A 23,178-nucleotide genomic window follows, 5' to 3' on the forward strand; every position below is an offset into this window, starting at 1 on the left:
GCCCTTTTGCAGTTCACATGGGAGGGGACAGAGTGCTACCAAGCAGACAAACAGAAGATCTGTCATGTCAGATGTCAACAAATGTGCTGGAGGAGGAGAAGGTAGGGCAGCACCTGGGGGAGGGCCTCACTGAGAAGACGGCCTGCAAGGAGGCTGGCATGGCGAGGACCGAGTGGAAGTGGAGGATTGGGAGAGGGGAGGCAAGGAGGCCAAAGGCCCAGCACCCGTAGGCTTCAGCAAGAACCGTGGCCTTTATTTAGGTGAGATGGTAGCCACCGGAGGATGTTGAGCAGAGAAGGGCCACAGTCTGACTCATACTTTAACAGCCCTCTCGCCTCCATGTGGAAACAGACTGGGTGCAGGCGAGAAAGCGGGGCCTGCCAATGAGGCCGCTGCTGCCGTCCCTCAGATGCTGGTGACAGCCGTGCAGCTGGAAGGAAGCCACAAGATCCTGGCCACACTTACCGGAGAGTGGCTGGGCCAGGTGTGGGTGTGGAACGGAGAGGGGCGTGGAGGATGCCCAGCAGTAGGAGGCCGGGTTCCCTATGCTGAGGAGGGAGGGCTGAGTTCGGACAGAGCCCAGCTTGTGTGGGGATGGGTTTGGCATCTACATGGGGCCCTGGAGAAAGCACAATCCACCTGAAGCTGGTGCGGGGAGGGTGGCCTGGGCTCCGTCCTCCCCAGTGGTGGGGCAGGGTCTGCAAGTGGATGTGTGTGTTTAGAAACCTGCTTCAAGCGTGGATGGGAGAAGATAAATTCCACACGTGCTGACACAGGCTGGGAAGCACTGCTGGAGTTGGTATCAGGTGAGGAGTGGCTCGAGCAGGGATCAGCCTGTCTGAAAAAGGGCCTGCTGTGCTCTCGGCAAGGAAGATTGCCATCCAGGGTCAGAGGCTGCTGTGATGGACAGACAGACGCCATTCCGAAAACATCGGATTTATTAGGATTAGCTGTAGTGTACACTGATTCCTTTAGCTCTAAACGGATACATATGTGCCCCGCAGACAGTATACACACAGGGATGTGACTGAGCCACAGTGACATAGCAAACCCAACAGCTGGCTTGTGAAGCCATCGTGATCCCAACAAGGTCTATGTTAGCAATTGGTGAGAGAAGAGAGTGAGATAGGACCCAGGTGGGCCTGGGGGTGGAGTCCGAGCAGAGCCTGTGGGTTTTCAGAGTACCCACCAGGGCTCCCTCGGTGAGCCCAGCACCACCTGGAAGGGAGGGAAGCTGGGTCGCTGCTGGAAGGAAGGGAGGCTGACTCTCTACTCCTCACCTCTGCAAGGAACTGAGGCCTGTAGGGTTGCGGCTGTCACCGGCTACAGGCGGCATCTTTCTGTAAAATATTTTTCAGGCATGAAACCCATTTCTGTATGGACTGGGCCGTGTTGACGGTGGTGCTTGGGCCTTTTGTGCCAGACCTCTCTGGGTCCTCTCCCTGACCTTGGCCTTCCTCTCACCTTCTCGAGGCCAAGCTATGTGAGACCTGGCATCCCTTCCAAACCTCAGTTCCTCCACGCCCCTGCGCCAGTGCAACTCCAGAGCTCAGAATGTCAGCACAGAGCCGTCAATATCGAGAAGGAACTCAACGCAAGACTTCACAGCTTTCCAAGGACGGGGACCAGCTCTGGAGTGGCCACGCGTGAGATGTCAGGCTCGCTCACACACAGGGTCCTGTGCTGGCTCCTGACCCAGCAGGGGGACACGGTGGGCGGATGTACCAGCCCTTCCGAATAACATGAAACAGTCCCAATTTCAGGAAAGTTTTTCTTTTAAATATTGGTGATTCTTTAACCAGGAATGCAAATGCTACTGAAGTGCTGTGTGTGTCTCTGTGAGAGCCTTCATATAAATAAATTCATGCATCTAAAGAGTCCCTGGTCAGGCCGCATGCCGATATTTAATTTGGGGAATGGCGATGCCATCACATGCGTCTGGGGGAGGTGGCGGGGAGGCGTAGGGACTTCGTGTGACCTGCTCTGTCACAGCTCCTGGGAGAATTACAGATCTGAGCCCAGGGCGTCTCTGGGCGTTTGGAAAGGGTTCCTGCTTTTCCCGAGCTCCCAAGGCTGCCCTGCTGCCGGTGCTGACTGAGCAGGCGGGGCTGGCTTTCTCTCTCAGTGCATATTTTACATTTTTCTCCTTCAAAGAGAAAAGGAGACAAGCTGGAGCTACAGAAGGCGCTCTGTGGGGACTTGGGCCGGGTCAGCACCAGAGCCCCCACCTGCCCCTTGTGGGGTGAGGGCTTGGCTCCTCCCCCAGGGCACAGAGTGATCTTCAGCAGGGTGATCCGTTCCTGGCTCTGTCACGGTGTGATCAGGGCTGCTGGAGGGAGGGTGGAGGGGCACACTCTCCAGGAACCAAGGTTAGCCTCCAGAACAGGGCCTAGGAGAGCAGTGGCAGTTCCTGCTGCTGGAGGAAGAAGGGCGGGAGCCCCCGATGCCTAGACTTCATGTTGGGGGTCCTGGTGGGAAGTGGCCCCCTCCTCTGTGGCCCCAGAACCCCTAGATTGCACCTTCTGCAGGGCTTCAACGGTGGCAATGCCCTGACCAGGGTCACGTTTGCACTAAGGAGCCTCCTGAGGTAACAGCAAGTCCCATTTAGAAGGCGAAAGTATTCCCCAGGCAGGTGGTGACCCCCACTTATTGCTGGGACCAAGTGAGGCCAAGGGCAGGGCTGGGGTGGTGTTGGCACCTGAGATGGGCAGGCTAGGGCCAGGGCCTTGACTCTGAAAGATTGGCTGATGCCAGCCTTGGCCTTGGGTGAGGTCTGTCCTGGCCTGTCCTGCTGTGGCCTGGGGCAGGGCTGGGGGTGCCTCCAGTCCCTGCTCTGGGTCACCGAGTGCTCCATGTAGACCTGGGCAGGAAGGCCTGGCCTGCCACTGTGTGGGGCCTCTCTTCTCCTGCCACCAGAGGTAGCTGTGCTGCTAGCACTGACACTCCCAGGGTAGCTCTGGGCCATAGGCAGGTTCTGGCCCAGGCCCAGGGATCACAGCCCCACAGGCTGCCACTGCTCCATGGTCCCCGGGGGAAAGGGGGTGGCGCAGGAAGGGCACTGGGCCTTGCCCATAGGAAAGGCCCAGCCAAGTCCCCTCTTGGGGGCTGCTGGCTTAGCTCCTGGAGCACAGGGCCCTCTGGCCCCACCACTGCTGGCCTAACCCGTCCAGTTCTGTATAGTAGCATCAAGCTCTGATGCCTTCAAACTCCCCTTGCTCCCTCCCACCTACCCACCAAAATAGTCTCTGCTTTAAAATATACATTATATATTAGACATTTCATCTTCAATATGATTCTCTAACAGCATCAGGTAAAATTAGTGACTCCAGAGGAAAGGCAGCCTTTGTGACTACAGACAGGACTCAGGGGCCAACCTGAGCCTCTCCCTGGCAGGAGGGGAAGGGCAGAGGACAGAGAAGAGGCTTGGTTTCCTGCTCAGTTATATTTCTGGGCTAAGCCTTAGCCCCCTCCCCTCTGCAAAGCCTGGCCTCAGGGTAACAAGGAGCCCACAAAGTCATGAGTGGCTGCTTATTTTGAGGAAGGGCTGAGCATTTTCTGAGCCTCAGAGGGGCACGTGAGTCTGCCCCGGGGAGCTGGCCCCTATGGAGACAGCAGCCACCTCATCACACAGCCAGAGGAAGGCCACCAAGTGGAGGCCGGTCAGAGAGGGCACTGGGGCACGAGTGAGGGGTGGGCAGGAGGGAGGCGCCTCCAGTTATTGCAGTTTGGTGTCCTGGGAACACCAGGAATTCCTGGAACCCTTGTGGGAGCTGGGAGAGGCGGGCAGAGGTTTGGCTTTGTTTTCAGTGGACATTTTAGCACATTCTCTGTGGAAAATTACCTGGGACCTTTCTCTTTTTTTTTTGCATAAAGTGTCTACCCATTAAGATAGATCCAGTGTCTGACAGCCTAATGTATAACAAAAATGTCTTTTTGTTATTTTTTAGTAAATTGTGCTAGAGATTTCTCCAATTTCTGATTTTTTTTTTTTTTTTGCAAGCCACGTCTGAGAAGCCATCTCTGCCCTTCCCCTGCCTGCGTCCCCCAGACCATGAGCTGGGCACCGGCCAGTGCATTCAGGGTGGGGACGCAGTTCCTGCCGTGGCTGTCCTTTGAGAGACCCACATGTTTATTTCATGGAAGACAGAGTTGGTGACTTCAGGAAGCTCTTTGTGGAGAACGTGGTAGGCACCTTCATAAATCTGCAATGAGGAGAGACACGGAATCAGAGCTGCAGCATCAGAGGCAGGTGTGGGGAGTGGAGACCACGGGCAGTGGGCAGGGGTAGGAGCATTCTCCGGACCGTCTCCCTGTGCCCGAGGACCTGGCCCTGACCTCCCATTATTAGGAGGCCAACACCTTTCTATCAGATGATGGTTCAAATGCGTTACAATGTCCCAACATGTTCCCGAACTTCCTCTCTCAAATGCAAACGTTCCCTCACTCCACATCTCTCCCCATCCCTGGGCCCGTTTCTGTGTCTGAGTCAGGCAACCTTCTCAAAAGAGGCGGTTCCACTCCTGGCCTCACATCCTGACCACCACGGGGTCCTCAGCTCATCCCAAGCTGACTTCCACTCCTGCCAACCCACAGTGGCTATCCTGGCGAGATCTCCAGGAACCTCCATTGCCGTGGCAGGGGACACTGTGCTGGTCATTCATAAGCTGCTCATTCTCACCTTCTGGAAACACTTTCTTTTTGTGGTTCCATGGCTTTAACTTCTGATTTTCTTTCGACCTCGCCAGCAACCCCTTCTCAGTTCAGGCTTATCCCACCCACTGGCCTCTGCAGGCAGCTGGACTACGGGCTTGGCTGTGCCCTCCTTCACTCTCCCTGGTCACCTCGTCCAGTCCAGTGGTTTTAAAATCCATCCTGGGCTGATGACTCTGGAATTTACATCTCCAGCCAGACCTCCCTTCTGCCTCTAGACTGCTGACCTGCCATCTCCATCTGAATTCCTGGCAGGGACCTCCAGACTTCAGTGCGATGCTAACGGGCATCTCCAGGTGGACTCTGGCCATTGCTCACATCAGTCTCTCTGCCTGGCCTTTTTCGTCTCATTACAGCCTCCTCATTACTGCAAGCCTGAACCCAGAGTTCATCCTTCATGACAGTGATCTCACTCTCTGCCACCCTGCCTGGCTTCCCCTGCCTTGGTTATCACTGTCCCCTACCTCCTTCTTACCCCAGCTCCTGTCTCCCCAAGGTCACTGGGGGATGCTTTTAACATGAAAATCAGAGCATGTTACTTCTTGGCTCGAAATGCTCAGGTGGCTTCTCATCTAACCAAGAGAAGAAGTCTAGATTTCCCAGGTGGTGGGGCTCCCCTGCCCCCCTACCAGCCTCCTTGCCTGGTGCATCCTCACTGGCTGCTCTTCTTGTGGCTGCGTGCCTATGCCAGCCTCAGGTCCTCAATCTCTCTCTTGCCTCAGTCTGGAAGGTTCTTCCACTGGCTGTTCTCACTAGCAGACTGCAGGCCTGGGCATCCCATCTAAAGTGCTGCTTTCCCCCCTGTCCCCCTCTATCCCTACACTACACTCTGCTGAGTTTCCTTAGGGGCACTGACTTCTCTCCATCATCATCCTTTTCATTTATTTTTTGATTGCTTACCCCACCAGGATTCAGGTTCCGAGGGGGCAGAGCAGAGCCTTTGCCTGTCTTGTTCTCTGGGCCTGACAGAAACTTAGGGCCCCATAAATACTTGAATTAAAGAAGGGATGAATGGCTAGCTGGGTAAATGAATGACTAATCTTAGTGGACTCCTTTTGCAGGGATTTGCAAGGGTTCACGTTGGTGTAAGGGAGGTCTGAGTGATGCTCTCACAGATGAATGCAGTGTTCCACTGTGGCTTTTAAAAAATATATTTTGCTGGTGGTGGTATGGTGGCTCACGCCTGTAATTCCAGCACTTTGGGAGGCTGAGGCGGGAGGATCACCTGAGGTCAGGAGTGAGACCAATCTGGTCAACATGGTGAAACCCGTCTCTACTAAAAATACAAAAATTAGCCTGGCATGATGGCAGGTGCCTGTAATCCCAGCTACCCAGGGAGCTGAGGCAGCAGAACTGCTTGAACCTGGGAGGCAGAGGTTGCAGTGAGCCGAGATGGCGCCACTGCACTCCAGCCTGGGCAACAGAGGGATACTCTGTCTAAAAACAAAAACAAAAACAAACAAAAAAACCCCAAAAAAGATATATAGTCTTTATGTCTAATATTCCAAGCCGCAGGGCCTGTCCTCAGGGTCCCTGTCTGCAGGGCTAGCTCTGACAGCTCCCTTCACAGAGCAGGCTCTGCCAAGTCCTGCCAGCACCTGTGTGCTCAGAGCCCTCTGGTGGCCATGGCTCCTGGGCTACTGCAGCCATCGCTAGTGCAGAGGGAGGCTTGGGCATTACACGTGGTTGGAGCTTGGACATGCCTCTCTCGGGATATTTATTTGCTCAGTGCCCAGTTGCAGATTCTTTTCTTGCCTACAACATCTTTTGATTGTTCTTTTTTCCTTTGAGGCTCATTCATGCAAAACAATTAGCAAATGACTCGTGTGTTCTCTTGAAATTCATAGGCTCCTGGGATTCCTTTTATTTATTTATTTCTCAGTCAAGCAGGCTGGTCCCTATCCTGAGATCTGGGAGGTGGCCCTCGGGGGTCTGGGCAGATGTGCCCCAAGGGGTGCTGCCTCCCCGCCCCTCCTCCACCTTTGGGGGAAGTGGGCAAGTGGCAGCCCTCACCTTGAGAGTCTTGTCCTGGCTCTTGGCTGACTCCATGAGCAGGTAGGCCCCTTTGCTGTCACACAGGCGATCAGCAGAGCCCTGGAGCAGCAGGAAGGGCACCGTCAGCTTGGGGAGGGCGCGCTCCACCCGTGAGACGGCATTCAGCAGCTGGATGCCAAAGCACACCTTCAGCCCTGCCCGGCAGATCAAGGGGTCTGAGTTATAAATGTCGACCTGGAGAAAGAAGGAGAGGGTTCCATCAGCATGGGCAGGGCTCACTTCCTTAAGCCAGACCTATTTCCTGGTAGCTTTTCCTTCTGCTCTGGCCTAAAGGGTTGATTCCATTCAGGTCAGCTGGGCTTGGGTGTGGCTCTGAGGGCCAGCTGTGTTCACCCACAGACCTCATCTGCACCACTGGCAGTGCGTCTCCTTTCAGGCTTGAGGGTTTCACATGCACACGGGTGCCTGTAGAAAATGTCAAGTATTGGCTGGGTGTGGTGGCTCACGCCTGTAATCCTAGCACTTTGGAAAACTGAGGTGGGCAGATCACCTGAGGTCAGGAGTTCCAGAGTAGCCTGACCAACATGGCAAAACCATGTCTCTATGGTTTTTTTTTTGTATTTTTGTAAAAATACAAAAATTAGCTGGGCATGGTGGCGGGCTCCTGTTATCCCAGCTACTTGGGAGGCTGAGGAGGAAGAATCCCTTGAACCTGGAAGGCGGACTTTGCAGTGAGCCGAGATGGTGCCACTGCACTCCAGCCTGGGTGACAGAGCAAGACTCGGTCCAAAAAAAAAAGAAAAGAAAAGAAAATTTCAAGTATTAATTTGTATTTTTAAAAATATAAGCAACAACATATTGTTCACATCAATTATTTTATTAAAAAGCAGCTCTGCAGCAGTTTTAGCATTTGATTTTTGTTCTCTGTCTCCACTGATGTAGTGTCCACCTGGTGGAGTGGATGAGGGGCAAACAGTAAACTGCAGGAACAGTTTACTGGGGTCTGTGCTGGAAAGCGAGGGCCCGTGCTAGGAGCCCCCGGAGGGGCTTCAGCCAGGCACTGACGATGGGCTTTGGGGTGAGGGACGCCCAAGGGCAGATCTGGTTGTGGTGGGCTCGGTCTCTGTGCACCTTAAGGCTACACAGGATGGTCAGAGGCTCTGACAGGGAGGCTTGGGCCCTGGCTGTGCCCAAGGCCATCTCTGCCCCTCTACAGGACGTGGGTCCTCCCTCCTCAACCACCAGCCTGTGGATCTTGCCTTTCAAGGGGCTGCTCTCTCCCCTGTCCTTGCTCTCCTTGGACTGTCTGGGTTTCTGGCTTCAGTCTTCCTGCCTCCGTAGAGATAGCTCAGGCTCCACTGCCCTGATCTCTAGCATCTGCCCCACAGGATCAGGGTATAAGTTTCTAGGACTCTCTCAGGCCCACAGGGGGCAGGAGTGAGCCCCGATGCTTTTTTTTTTTTTTCTTTTGAGAAGGAGTCTCGCTCTGTCACCCAGGCTGGAGTGCAGTGTTACAATCTCGGCTCACTGCAACCTCCGCCTCCAGGGTTCAAGTGATTCTGCTACCTCAGCCTCCGAGGTAACTGGGATTATAGGCGGTGGTGTATTTTTTGTATTTTTAATAGAGACAGGGTTTTGCCATGTTGGCCAGGCTGGTCTCAAACTCCAGACCTCAGGTGATCCACCCGCCTCAGCCTCCCAAAGTGCTGGGATTATAGGCGTGAGCCACCACGCCCGGCCCCATGATGCTTCTCACTCATGTTCATCATCCTTGCCAGTGGGTTCTTGGTGAGTTGGGGAGGGGCCACGTGGTGAGGACTGGGTAAGGGTCAGAGAGCATGTGGGGACGAGGAAGGAACATGCTGCCAGTTGCTCCCCGGGCAACCAGGGTGCCCACTGTGTTAGGACTCAGCATTTCCAAGAACTGGGCTACACCCCTTCTATTACCACCCCTAAAAGGCCTCGGCCAGAATTCCGGACCACACCAAGTGGGAGAGGCTGTCCTACAGTCACCCCTGCCATCCCTGGATTCCTTCCCATTCTGGGGACTGAGCACCAAAAACCAGACCATTTGTGTAAAGCCACACGAGACAGATTAGCCACTTCCTGCAGCTGAGCTGGCATGAGTCCTGCTGGGCCAGGCCATCTGCTCGGAGCCTGAGAGGACACGGGACTGGCAGGGCAGTTCATGGGGGCCCATGGCCAGGCCCAACCACAGGGGGTGCTTCCCCAGGGTCAGCCAGGAGCCCTGAGGGAAGGAGGGCTGTAGGGCCTGCAAAAGAGCCCGGGGCTTGGGGTCAGTGGAGTCCCCAACAGCAGCACCATCTACCAGCTTGTGCTGGGCTGCAACATGCAGGGTCTCATTGAGTAATAAAAGTAATAATAGCTACATCTGAGCTCTGTCTGTCTGCCCAGCACTAAGTGTTTTTGCCTGCAGTAACTCCCTGGGGCTCCATAACTCCCCTGTATAAGGAATTGCTCTCATTCTCTCCATTACCCAAAGGAGGAAACTAAGGCACAGAGAGGCTTGTCAACCTGCCTGCTGTTAGTTGCCCCAATTCTTGTTCTCCCCTACAGAACCTTGATGTTTCTTTGGGTGTACAACTGCTCAGAATAAAGACTATATTTCCCAGTCTCCCTTGCAGCTAGCAATGTGACTTGTGGTCACATGACCAAGTTCTGGCTAATAGAAAGTAGGCAGGTAGAGGCTGTGTGCACACTCTGGGTCTAGGTCTTATTTTCTCCTTGCCCCATAGGAAGAGTCAGGGCCATGTGGACAAGGTTCGCCCCTGGAAGCCAGAGCAACAAGATGTGTGTCCTGATGGCAAGAAGTCACACCCTCTCTTGGTTAAGCTGCTGTTGTTGGGGGTATGGGTTCCAGCAGGCTGGCCATGCCCTGGGCTGGGCCACCACCCCATCCCTTGCTGTCTCCAGGGCTTCTATGGGACCTGTGGGGTGGGGGCCACACCCTCGACCCTGCCGCCAGCAGTCTTACAACCGCCTTCTTCCTGCAGCAGGCCTGCTGCTTTACCCTGCTGACCCCGAGCGTCCTGGGCACAGCAGGCCCTTGGGGACTCTGCTTCTGAGTTTAATTGCACTGATGGCCCAAGCGGCTTCCTGCTCTTGGCTTCATTTTCCATGTCTTGATCACGTAGGCCCTGTTTACACAATGGCCTATTCTGGGCCTGGGGCCCAGCCACCAGATGTGTCAGGGAAAGGGTAGGCCCCTGATGTGAACCACAGCCCGGACTGGGGGTGAGGGGCAGAGGGAAACTGGGACCAGGCGGCGGGGGAGGGCTTTACCACATGGGGAGATTGAGCCACAGAGGGGCCAAACCCTCCCCTCAAATGGCAGTTCTGGCCCAATCACAATGGCCTTGATTTTTTGACAGCTTAAGATCTCAATCCACCAAAAGTCCTAGGAATGTGTCTTGTGGCTCCCAGGAAGGAGATAACCAGGCCCCTTCCTCCCAAACCAGGCCCAAGCCCAGAACATGAGCCCATTCATTCAATATGGACCAACGAGTCAGTCCCCAAAGATTCCACACTGCATGATTCCACTGATGTAATGTTCTTCATGTGACAAAACGAGAGAAACAGAGACCAGACTCACAGCTGAAAGGGCCGAGGAGGGTGTGGGGCGAGTCGGGAGTGGATGCGGCTGCAAAATGGCAACATGAGGGGTCCTTGTGGGGATGGAGTCATCTGTGACTTGACTGTGTCAAGGTCAGTATCCTGGTTGTGATACTGTCCTGTCATTTTGCAAAATGTCACTGCTGGGGGAAACTGGGTAATGGATACATGGAATCGCTCTATATTATTTCTTACAGCTGCTTGTGAGTTACAGTGATCTTAAATGAAAAGTTTAACTAAAAACTAATGACAAAGGCCCAGGCTTTGGCACAATCTCTCGCACCCCCACTTTCCTGTTTAGCTCACCATGGCTCCCACCAGCTGAGACCAGGGTCTGCTGGGGACACGGCAGCTGGAAGCAGGAACTCAAGCTGGGGACCCAGGTCCAAGTGACCACTCCACCGTGGCTCTAGATAACTGATTTCCTGGGGAGCCCCCACTGGCTGAGAGCTGGAGTCTTTCTTCCCCCGGGGTGGGGTTGGGAGTATGGTAAGGCTCTACTCCTTCCTGGGCCTCAGTTTCCCCATCAGGGGACCCCAAAGGCTCCTCTTGGGTTTAAGTTTCACAAGCTGGCCTCCTGTTGAGCTTGACAGCCAGGAATACACCAGCTGGGGCTTCTGAATTTCCAGCACCGTCTCACTGTGGGAAGAAACTTTGCACTAAAGTGCAGTAAATACAGCTGCAATCCTCAGCTGGGAGTTTTCTTACACTTATGGTTGAGCAAAATCAAGACACAACCCCTGCAGTCAAATCTCTTGACCCATTTTTTAAAAACCATTCCACGATGAAATGCAATATCACAGTTTAATTAGAATACTATGAAAAATAACTCATGCGTGGAGCCCTTGACCCTTTACTAGGTGCTGTAGTAAGTGCTTCACTCGTACTTGCTCATTTAATCTTCACCGGAACCCTGTGATGTAGGAACTATTATTATTACCTTTTTACATATGAGGAGACAAGCTCAGAGAGGTTAGGTGACTCACCCAAGGTTACACAGCAAGTAAGAGGCAGAGCCAAGGTAAGAACCTAGGCACTCTGCTACTGCCATCAGCATTCTTAGCCACTTACCATGCTCTGCTGCCTGTCTCGAGAGGAGAAGGTGAAGGTCAGTGCTGGGGTATAGACAGCCAGGAGCTGTGCAGGTGGCAGGGGCACTAGTGCTCTCAGAAAAGGCAAGAATGGTCCCTGATGAGGACCATAAGCAGATGGGCCTGACAGATGGTGAAGTGATCTGGTGGGGCCCAGGGGTTACCACCCTTCACAGCCAGCCAGAGGGGATAGGGGAGCCCTTCTGGGCACAGACAGGCATGTGTCATCCTGGATGAACCCCTAATCACAGAGAAATACAACCCAGCAGGCTTCATCCCTGTAAATCTGTCCACAGCTGGCTCTTCCTGCCTCTCCTTCCCTGCAGTCTCCTCCCTTTTCCTATGGAAGCCTCACCCTTCCACCTGGGCTTTAGAGCCCATCCCGGAATTCCCACCTTCTTCCTCCATTGTTTAGATCTCTCTTAATCCATCCCTTTCCAATACAGGGAACTCGGATAGCCTTCTCTGGCAAAATAGAGAAAGAGTGCACGACAACTCTACCTGAATGATCTCTGTGAAATTTAGAAACCTGCAGGAACCCTAACAGGAACTGGCAGGTCTTTGTAGAGATGATGTCCTCATTTCTCACCTTTGTCTTGAATGGCTGGAGACATAATTTGTGGTGGAAAGAGCTGGATGAGAGAGAATCCTCTCGTGATGGCTTCTGTCTTCCATCACAAATGGCTTTTCGGCCCTTGCTCTTAGCTTAATTAACATTGTCTACTCCACTTTCAGGCCTCAGCTCAGCCTTCCCAGACCCCCACAGGCTCTGCTGCCCCAAAGCCCTTCTCCCATGCTGCACTTGGCCTGGTCTGCAATCAGCGCATCTCTTCCCACATGTCTGCCCCACTTGAGGGTCAGGGCTCTGTCCTGCCCTCTGCATGTCCTGCACGGTGGCTGGCACAGGGAAAGCCCTTTGTAAACTCTGGTGCAATGGATGAAGAGGCAAACCATTCCCTAATCCAGCCCAAGAAGTAGCACCTTTGGGTACTGAGAGACCAGCATAGACCTCACTCATGGCAGCTGGGAACTGCTGGCCGCCTCCTGGCCAAGAGAGTGTCCACAATGGGAATGAGACTTGGGACCCTCGAAAGGGGAGGCCCTTGTCATTTCATCCAGTGAACGACTTTTCTGCGTGCACACATGGAAAGCCCCCACAGCATGCTTTTGGAGCTGCTTGGCATTGCTTTCCTTCAGTGCATCATGCTGAACCCCAGGCCCATGGAATATCCTAAACGCAAATAAGAATGTATCGTAGGCTGGGTGCAGTGGTGCATGCCTGTAATCCCAGCAGTTTGGGAGGCCAAGATGGGCAGATCACCTGAACCCAGGAATTCAAAACCAGCCTGGGCAACATGGTAAAACCCTGTCTCTACAAAAAATACAAAAATTAGCCTGGTGTACTGGTGCACACCTGGAGTCCCAGTTACTGGGGAGGCTGAGGTGGGAGGATTGCTTGGGCCCAAAAGGTGGAGGCTGCAGTAAGCTGAGATCACGCCACTGCACTCCAGCCTGGGCAAGACAGTGAGAGTCTGCCTCAAAAAAAAAAAAAAAAAAAAGACAAACAACAACAACAACAAAAAAAACAGCAACAAAAAAAACAATGTCAATGTCCTGTGGAAGTTGGCCTGAATTTGGAACATGCTGCAGGCTGGAAACAGCTGTGCTTGGCGTGGCCCTGGTGTGCTTCCTCTCCCACACATCCCCTCCCAAGCCTGTAGCACCCTGGTCACTGCTGTCAGCTCCCAGAGGGCTCACGGCATTGGGTCCCTGTCAAGCAGAGGTGGGTCCCTGTCATGCAGAGTTAGGTTCCATTTCAGACTCACAGATCTGCACCTGTCCCCCTCTGTGAAGAACCCTGTGGTACTTCCCACGGGGGCTGCAAGGCAAAGTCCTAACTTCTTGGTATGGCCTGCGACACCGCCATCCCTGCCCTCCCTTAACACTCCCCACTCCCCTTGACCCCAGAGCCCTTGCACAGCATGTCCCCTCAGCCTTCAGACCCCTTCCTTGGCTGCCAGTGGAGTTTCTCCCTCCCTATCAACTCTCGGCTCAGCTGCCCTTCCTCCAGGCAACCTTCCCTGGTCCCATGTGTGTCATCCCTGGACCCCTTTCCTCATGTGCTTGTCACCTGCACTACAGACTGGCCCCAACACCTCCCTTTCCACCATCCCCTTCCATGCCCTTTCTCTTATCTGCCAGCAACCCTGTTCCCTCTCTTCAAGGCCCAGATTAAGCGTTTCCTCCTGTGGCCAGGTGCCCAGACACCCTTGCTGACATCCGCGCTTCTCTCCCCGGGCTCCTGTATCTTTGCCAACACCTCCTTCAGTGGGCCTCTCTCAGAGCTGTGATAGTAACAGCTCTCACTTGCTAGGGTCCACACTGTGCTAGGTGGCTGTGCAGTCATCTGGAGGGATCTGAGGAAGGGCAAGACTGAGTGTGGCTTCCAAGGTCACACTGAGGAGATGGAGCAGGGTCCAGACTCAGGTCCTTTTGGAAGGCTGTGCTCTTCCCACTGAGCCCACCACCCCTTTCCCCTCTGTGCCACTGCAGCTGATGGGCCTGGCCGGCAGGGACAACAGGGCAGCCCATGGGGTGTCACGGCCTCCAGCTCTAGCCTGGCCGGAGTGGGAGCCCTGAGAAAGTTTGCTGGTGTGGTGAGCTGCCTGCAGGGTGGTAGAGGGGAGATAGGCCCTGCCTGACTCAGCAGAAAGCCTCTCCGGCTTGATAGACCCAAGCAAGCCCTGCCTACCAGGAGGCCTGAGTCCCCAAAATGACCTTACCCTGCCTTGGGCCAGCCCTAGCTGGCACCCAGCCTCGGTAGCTGAAATTCCTGAACCAGACCAGGGCCATTTGGAAAGAAGATATTGCTGTACATTCTCCTCTCCTGGAAGCTGCAGTGCCATTTTGGCCAGAAAGAGGATAATCAAGGATCAGCCTGCATTTCTGAGTTGCCACTTAATCAAGGGTGTGCAAATTAATGAGCATCCTTTCCTCCAAATTACTTTTTACTATGAAGGTTTGAACTTCTGGACATCCTGGCATTTGTTTGTTTGTTTGTTTTGGAGATGGAGTCTCCCTCTTGTCGCCCAGGCTGGAGTGCAGTGGTGCGATCTTGGCTCACTGCAACCTCTGTCTCCCAGGTTCAAATGATTCTCCTGCCTCAGCCTCCTGAGTAGCTGGGATTACAGGCACACGCCACCATGCCCCACTAATTTTTGTATTTTTAGTAGAGATGGGGTTTCACCATGTTGGCCAGGCTGGTCTCAAACTCCTGACCTGAGGTGATCCACCCACCTCAGCCTCCCAAAGTGCTGGGATTACAGGCATGAGCCACCGCACCCGGTCCTAGCATCTGCTTTTAAGAGCAGTGAGCTAGGAATGGCTCTGCAGGTCGCAGCCCTGGCAAATGGGGAAAGCTGTTTGCATAGCCCAGCGCCACCACTGTCTGCTCCCCCAGGATTCCTTCTGCAGGGCTCCAGAGTCTTCACAACCAGAAGTGACACAAAAAGTCAACCTCTCTTTGTCCTTTGGAGTGGAGGGCCCTGGAATGTGGTTCTGAACACAGAAGTGCTCCTGGGTGACCACCAAGGGAAAGGAAACAGCAGCCACCACATTCTCCACCTTCTCACAGGCTCAGGGATTTGAGGAATAATAAGAGAAACAAGAAAGAATTCCCGGGTCTTGCAGGATCACTTTCATAACTGCTTATCACAGAATAGCAAAATCATGCAATCTCAAGTCTTAAAATCAAACGGTGACAACTGTGGAAATTGGAGCATGGACTAGATCGAGGACAACAAGGGGGAATGACTGTTAACTTTTCCTAAATGTAAAAATGGCATGGGGTCCTGTGTGAAAGCCTCTGTTTTGAGTCCTTCCTCTTGGGCAACCCAGGCTGAAGTATTCAGGCGCATTCAGGATCATGGTGTCTGCAGTTTACTTTCATATGGTTCAGCCAAAACAAGGTATCCACTTCATGACATTGGATTTGGCAACGACTTCTTGGACATGACACCAAAAGCACGGCAACAAAAGAAAAACAGATAAACTGGACTACGTCAGAAAGAAAAAACCCTTATGCCTCAGGGGACATTATTGGCAGAGGGAAAAGGCAGCCCACAGAATAGGAGAAAATATTTGCAAATTATATTTGTATATGGGGTTAATAACCAGATAAGGGGTTAATATCCAGAACATATACAGAACTCCTGCAACTTAACAACAAATAACAAACAACACAAACAGGAAATGAGCAAAGCAAACAATGGGCCAGACAATCCTAAGCAAAACGAACAAAGCTGGAGGAATCATGCTACCCAACTTCAAACTACATTCTAAGACTACAGTAACCAAAACAGCATGGCACTGGTACAAAAACAGACACATAACCAATGGAACAGAATGAAGATCTCAGAAATAAGACTGCATATCTACAACCATCTGATGGGTAACAAACCTGATGAAAACAAGCAATGGGAGAAGGACTCCCTATTTAATAAATGGTGCTGGGAAAACTGGCTAGCCATATGCAGAAAATTGAAACTGGACCCCTTCCTTTCACTATATACAAAAATTAACTCAAGATGGATTAAAGACTTAAATGTGAAACCCAAAACTACAAAATCCCTGGAAGGAAATCTAGGCAATACCATTCAGAACATAGGCATGGGCAAAGATTTAATGATGAAAATGTCAAAATCAATTGCAACAAAAACAAAAATTGACAAATGGTATCTAATGAAACTAAAGAGCTTCTGCACAGCAAAGAAACTATCACCAGAGTGAACAGACAACCTACAGAATGGGAGAAAATTTTTGCAATCTATCCATCTGACAAAGGTCTAATATCCAGAATCTACAAGAAATTTAAACAAATTTGCAAGAAAAAAACAACCCCACCAATAGTGGGCAAAGGATATGAATAGATACTTTTCAAAAGAAGAAATTTATGTGGCCAAAAACATATGAAAAAAAGCTCAACATCACCAATCATCAGAGAAATGCAAATCAAAACTACAATGAGATACCATCTCATGCCAGTCAGAATGGGGATTATTAAAAAGTCAAGAAACAACAGATGCTGGTGAGGCTGTGGAGAAACAGGAACACTTTTACATTGTTGGTGGGAATGTAAATTAGTTCAACCACTGTGGAAGACAACAGAAACACCATTTGACCCAGCAATCCCTTTGGGTATTACTGGGTATACACCCAAAGGAATATAAATCATTCTATTATAAAGATACATGCACACATATTGTAGCACTATTCACAATAGCAAAGACATGGAATCAACCTAAATGCTATTCAATGATAGACTGGATAAAGAAAATGTGGTACATATACATCATGGAATACTATGCAGCCATAAAAAGGAACAAGATCATGTCCTTTGCAGGGACATGGATGGAGCTGGAAGCCATTTATCCTCAGCAAACTAATGCAGGAACTGAAAACCAAACACCACATGTTCTCACTTATAAGTGGGAGCTGAACAATGAGAACATATGGACACAGGGAGGAGAACAATACACACCAGGGCTTGTCAGGGGGAGGGGCACAGGGGGAGGGAGAGCGTCAGGATAAATAGCTAATGCATGTGGGGCTTAATACCTAGGTGGTGGGTTGTTGGGTGCAGTAAACCACCATGGCATGTGTTTACCTGTGTAACAAACCTGCACATCCTGCATGTGTATCCTGGAACTTTAAATTAAATTAAATTAAAAAAAAAAAAAGAAAGAAAAACAATAGACAAGAAATAGGAAAAAGAAAAGAAATGGGCAAAGGATCTGAACAAACATTTCTCTAAAGAAGACATACAAGGTCCCAGCGCAGTGGCTCACGCCTGTAATCCCAGCACTTTGGGAGGCCGAGGTGGGCAGATCACCTGAGGTCAGGAGTTCAAGACCAGCCTGACCAACATGGAGAAACCCCGTCTCTACTAAAAATACAAAAACCAGCCAGGCCTGGTTGCAAGCGCCTGTAATCCCAGCTACTCAGGAGGCGGAGGCAGGAGAATTGCTTGAACCTGGGAGGTGGAGGTTGCGGTGAGCCAAGATCACACCACTGCACTCCAGCCTGGGCGATGAGAGAGAAACTCCATCTCAAAAAAAAAAAAGAAGAAGAAGACATATAAAAGGCCAAAAAGCACATGAAAAGACACTCAGCATCACTAACCATTAGGGAAATAGAAATCAAAGCCACACTGAGATGCCACTCCATGCCCATTAGGATGGCTACTATCAAAAAACACAACCTAACAAGTGTGGGCAAGGATGTAGGGAACGCTTGAGCACTATTGGTGAGAATGTGAAATGGCACAGCCACCGTGGAAAACGGCAGCGTGGTTCCTCCAAAATTACTAGTGGAATATGACATACCCAAAAGAATGGAAGCAGGGTCTGGAGTGGATATCTGCAACGCCACGGGCACAGCAGTGTTATTCACCTCTCAGCCGAGAGGTGTCTTTGGGAGAGCTTTGCTTAGGCTGTGTTCCCGCGGGAGCCCAACTAAGCCCACATCTTCTTTCTTTCCTCCACTGCCAAGGCCCTACAATGTGCAGGTACCATGTACCCACAAAGGTACTTGAGAAAGAAGCTCAGATGGGCCTGCTGGACACAGAGAACTCCTCAGTGTGTCCTGTATCTTGCTGGCAGCTGGGGCTTCCCTGACAGTCTCTGCAGTCCCTGGTTTTCTGCTGCCATTAAAGCATCCAACTTCCAGGACCTGCCTCTCGTGAGCTCAGAGCCGTTTGTTTCTCCCAGCCTTGGTGGCTGGCAGGAGTGGGGCTGGGAGCAGGTCTGGAGCTAGAACATCTACAGAGGGTGGTGCAGGGCGCAAAAGCAACATAGAGCAATTCACACGCTCCCTCGCCACCACCCCACATGGAGCCATATGCCCAAGAGACTTTCTAGCCCTGTTGTTTTTTTAGGGCATTGGGAAATTTTTAGCTGCAAATACTGGTAATAAGACTGTCTCAAATAGACAAGTATGCTGTGGGGAATGTAAGTGATGAACGATGGAGAGCCACAAAATAAAATCTGCTAGCCAAACCGAGTTTGCTGGAAGGTTCTTAGCTCGTTCTTGGAGGGAACTCCCATGGGAGGCTGTGTCCTGGGGACAGGGTGAGAGGCTGAGGCCCATCTTTAGCTGTGGTTATGTTTAAGTCGAAGGCCTCAGCATGGCTGAGCTTTCCGAGACCCGGCAGGAGCCTTCTGAGGGCCTCTGGGCAGCATGGGTGCAAGACAGGCAGGCAACAGGGGGACCTGGAGCCGACTCCCCAACATTGGGCACATCCAAAACATCAGGCAGGGGAGACAAGAAAGGAAGCTGAGTGGCCACTCCTTACGGCACCTAGGTGCTCAGAACTCAGCATATGGCCTGTCTGAGGGAATATAAACTGGCAGATGCACAGGGAGGGCCTCCAGGGTATTTATAAAGAACAGAGACTGGGCTCTAGAAGACAAGTGGCTTCAAGAGACAAGCAGCTGAGTTTCCTAGCGCAAGGTGTGCTCAGAATCATGGCCTCTTTGCCTCCTGCCTCCACCCCTTCCACAGCCTGGGAGAGGAAGCAGTGCATTCCGCCTGAGTATGTGGATGGCTGAGGGCATGGGCAGATGCTGAGCAACCTCTCCTCCTTACCTCCTCCCGCAGCGTCCTTGGCCATAGAACTCTTTAGAATCACATTCAAGGCTTCTCAGAGTAGGAAGGGATTCATCACATTCTGATAAAGCCTTTTTGGGGGGGAATGATTCTGTATTCTGATGTTCTGATCAGGGTCCCTAAATGCATTGACAAACATAGTAAATGTCTGTGTAGCAACTTCTTTGTTCCTCGGGTTTGAGTGCCAAGGGCACTTGGCCCGGAGTGTGTTCTTGGGCAAGTCACTTGCCCTCTCTGGGCCCACACTTCTACAACTACAAATACTGGTAACAAGACTGACTTCCTGGGGTCATGGTGAGACCAGAAGGGCTCTAGTGTCTGGCACAGAAGAATGATGCCATCATTGTGCATTGAGTAGTGCTGAGACAATAAAAAGTCTTCTCATGCCTTTTTTCCCGAAGGCTTCACACATGCAGGGAGAATGTGGCTCTATAAGGTGGCCGCTGCGGGGCAAGGCAAGTGAAGAGAGCCTGCTAGCAGTGCTGGGTGGGTTGTGAGAATGCTTGTCACAGCAAACACCAAACATTCTGCTTTTGACATTCCGGCAACAGAGCCAACCTGCTTCCTTTCAGAGAGAATTCCAGATCTTCCCCAGGACCTGTGCACCCTCCAGTCCCAGGTCCCTGCACCCTCGATTGCCGTCCAGTGGCCCATCCCCCGTAGTCCTGCTCACTCAGCTTGTTAGGCAAACATTTATTTGCGGTTTGAGGCTTTTATAGCTGCAGGGTTCCATGGGAAATGTCTTAGCTAAAGATGTGCCTCAAGACACCCTGATGTTAGATGCCTTTCCCAACACATTTTCCCATTGGCGTTGCTATTTTTAAAGCTCAGCAGAACGTTCAGAGGGAGATGCAGAGCTGCAGCAGGAGAGGGAGGGAAAGGCGGGCTCTTGATTTTTTCCGACTGCAGTCCAGCTTTGGGGCTGACCGGCCACCTCCCTTCCTCATGTCTTCTCAGCAGGGACATTTATTAGTGTTTCTAAATAACTGATGACCTGCCCAGCCAGAAGCCTGAGGCAGGAGGGCTCAGACAGGGGGCTATGGGTGGGACAGGAACAGAGGAGGGGAGACCCACCAGGCGCTTCTGTCCTGAGTAAGGCTGAGGAATTTCTCATTATTGCAAAAAGGAGAGAAAAGATCTGAAATTGGATGCTTTTAAACAGAGAGGGTTTGGAATCTCTTTTTAGTACCTCTTTTTTTCTTCCTCTTTGCCCATGTATTTTCAGGTGTTCAGATAAACAACTTGGATTTGCAACTGGGTGCCTTGTCTCAAAGGGAGGCCCCTCCCCCTCCGATCCATCTTTCTCAAACCTACTGTTGTCCTGGCACCGCTGCTACAAAGATCACTGGTTTTACCAGAGACCACGCCTTCAAGCTAGAGCCATTGTGAGGGATGCAGGCAGGTGCAGGAGCCCCTGCCCCACACTCAGTTTCCCTGACAAAGTGGGTCCCATACACAGAGCAATGGCCATGGGATGCGTGGACCAGCAATCAATTGTAAAACAGGAAACAGAGCTTAATTATCATAATTACTAGCTTGAGGGAGGCACCAAAGCATGGACTTTTGAATAAAATGGGCTAAAATCCCACCTCTGCCCCTGACTGGTTGTGCAATCTTGAACAGGTTATTTCACCTCTCCAAGCCTGTTTCTTCATCTGTGAAATGGGGTTAATGTCTATCTCATTCATGTCAGGATTAAATCAAACAGTGTATATTTGGCTTTGGTCTTTCTAGGTCCTAAAGTTGTGCTCTTTTACCGTATGAATCTGCTTTTTGGAATTAAAGATTTTTCCTTTACTCAGATATTCTTTCAGAAAGACCAGGGGCCACACACTGGCCCCTGATGGGCCCAACCTGGCCCCAAGATGTGAGTTTGGGAGGCACTGTGGGCTTTAGAAACCAAATTATATTAGAATTTTAAATTAATGTGGATGGGTTAAACAGATCAGATGCCCTCTGGCTCTGCACAGGCCTCATGGCTCACTAGAGTCTCTCACCAGTCTGATTTTTAAGCAGTTGGCCCTAAGAAGCCTGGGAGTTTCAACCCTTGATCTAGAAAGTCTCTTTCCTACACACCACGGGCTATTCCTCCTGAGTTGCCTACTCTCTAAGTGACTCAGAGGGCCAGGAGGCCACATTTCATAATGAAGCTAGAGTCCAGCAGCCCACCGAAGTTTGGGAACATCCCCAGAATGCCAGAGCACTGCACTCCACTTCCCAGGGCCCTTTAGGGAGCCAGTGATTCAATGATTTCAAACTCCTAAAGCAAGAGGGCAACTAAGGCAGAAGAGTGGCAAACTTACTTGCTTATTCATGAAGATAATTCTGGTGTCTTCTGGATGCTTCCTACCCACTAGCTGCAAGCCCACAGGAACCCTCTCCCATACCTAGAGAGAGCACAGCTAGAGACCACAGCTACCCAAGTTCCCAGGCTAGCCTCACCACTGGCTGACCCCAGGCAAGTCCTCCCACGTTATGGGGCTCAGTTTGCTCATCTGCAATATGGGTCTGTCCTTCCTTTGCTACCACTATTCTGAATTACTCCCAGGGATCCCCTTCCTCTACTCTCAGTGGGTGGGGATGATACTATCCCCTTTTCCTGGACAAATAATCTAGGCCTGGACAATCAGTCAGTAAGAATCAGCCCTGAGACTTTTGCTGGAAAGAGGTGCTGTTTTTCCACTGGGGTTGCTCAGGGAAACCTGCTGGTGGCCCTCTTGGCCTTCACTGGGGGAAAGCCTGTCTGGGAATGAAGCCAAACCAGGGGAGATGAGAGCTGGGGAGAGACCGATGGAGAATAAGACTTTCGACGCCCTGGATTCAGCCATGTCTGAAGCCTTCAGTTCCATTCACCACAAAATCCCTGCTTTTGCTTAAATCACTTTGACTTGGGTTTCTGTCTCTTGCAACCAAAAGACTTGACTGGTACACACTCAACTTCCACTGTCGGCTCCTTTCATGTTTAGAACACAGCTCAGGCATCATAGCCAACCCACCCTTTTCACCCAAACCTGAAGCCAACCATGTCTCATGCACCACTGTGTGCTCGTCACTTTGCACGGGGCCTCGGTGAAAGGCCAGTAGAGAATGCCAAGGCTGGAGCCAAAACTCTGATTCCCTATGGGGGCAGCCACCCAAGCTACCCCTGGGGTTTTGGAAAGCCTCTCACCTCTGTCTTATTCCGAGAGAGCACGCTGGAGTCGATGGGCCCGAGGGACAAGTTTGGCAGCACAAGGTTGAGCACTTTCGCAGCAAGGACCTAGCCGGGGAGGGAAAACAAGAGCTGTGAGTACAAGTGGCATCCACGCCCGGCTCTTCCACACTGACAGTTTACAGTACATTAAGGAGAGTGACGCCCAAACTGAACATCAGCCAGGTTCATCTCCCAAGCCTGCATCCTCAAGCCTGCATGCCCAAGGACTCTCCCTTCTGACTCAGCCTCTGTTCAGCCTGGCTCTGCTCCACCTGGGGGAGCTGGCCAGGCAGTCACCATGCCCAAGGCGGGAAGTCGTGTCTGAATTTTGCCCACTCTATACCTCCCCATGATCGCTCATGGGTTGTAATTTTGCATCACTGGCAACAGCTGTCCGGGCTGAGAGCTCTGGCACCCAGGCCATTTCTCTGGGGTACTGAAAATACACGGCAGGCGCAGAATCACCCAGATCAGCTGAGCACGAAGCAGGACAGCACGTAAGGGCCCACAGGAACCACACAGAGGATCTGTGCATCCATTTCTCTTGCGGAGAAGTAGAAATAGCATCATCCCAATGAGGAGGCTGTGTGGCAGAGGGAAGGAGAGCTGGGTTTGATTCCTAACTCTGCTGCCTTGTGAACATGGGCTGGGATCTCCACATTGCTGAGCCTCCGTTTCCTCAGCTGCCAGTGGGACCTTGACCCTCCCCCAGAGGACCATGGGGAAGGTGAATAACACCCTGTATGCAGAAGCCCACGGAACACAGCAGGAGCTTAATACATGCTCATTGAACTTGAGCCTGATTCAGGCCCAAACCTTCCCAACCCCCTCCCCCTTTTCTCCTTCTGGATCTCTTGTTTTCCCGGGAAAACAGAGAACCCAGATCTCACA

General features: G+C 51.8%; 1 protein-coding gene across 3 annotated transcripts in view; it reads right to left on the minus strand.

Moving 5' to 3' along the window:
- Positions 1–920: 920 nt before the first annotated feature.
- MGLL (monoglyceride lipase) overlaps positions 921–23,178 on the minus strand; it is a 139,709-nt gene continuing 117,451 nt past the window's right edge. For all 3 annotated transcript variants that reach the window (XM_010356651.2, XM_010356650.2, XM_010356652.2), the window contains 3 exons: positions 22,264–22,353; positions 6,724–6,939; positions 921–4,202 (listed from right to left, as the gene is read on the minus strand). In XM_010356651.2, coding sequence (XP_010354953.1) covers positions 4,077–4,202; positions 6,724–6,939; positions 22,264–22,353 — 432 coding nt within the window. In that variant the 3' untranslated portion in view covers positions 921–4,076. The remainder of the gene's footprint in view (positions 4,203–6,723; positions 6,940–22,263; positions 22,354–23,178) is intronic.

The sequence above is a fragment of the Rhinopithecus roxellana genome, chromosome 1 (genome assembly GCF_007565055.1).
Source record: "Rhinopithecus roxellana isolate Shanxi Qingling chromosome 1, ASM756505v1, whole genome shotgun sequence".
NCBI classification, from domain to species: domain Eukaryota; kingdom Metazoa; phylum Chordata; class Mammalia; order Primates; family Cercopithecidae; genus Rhinopithecus; species Rhinopithecus roxellana.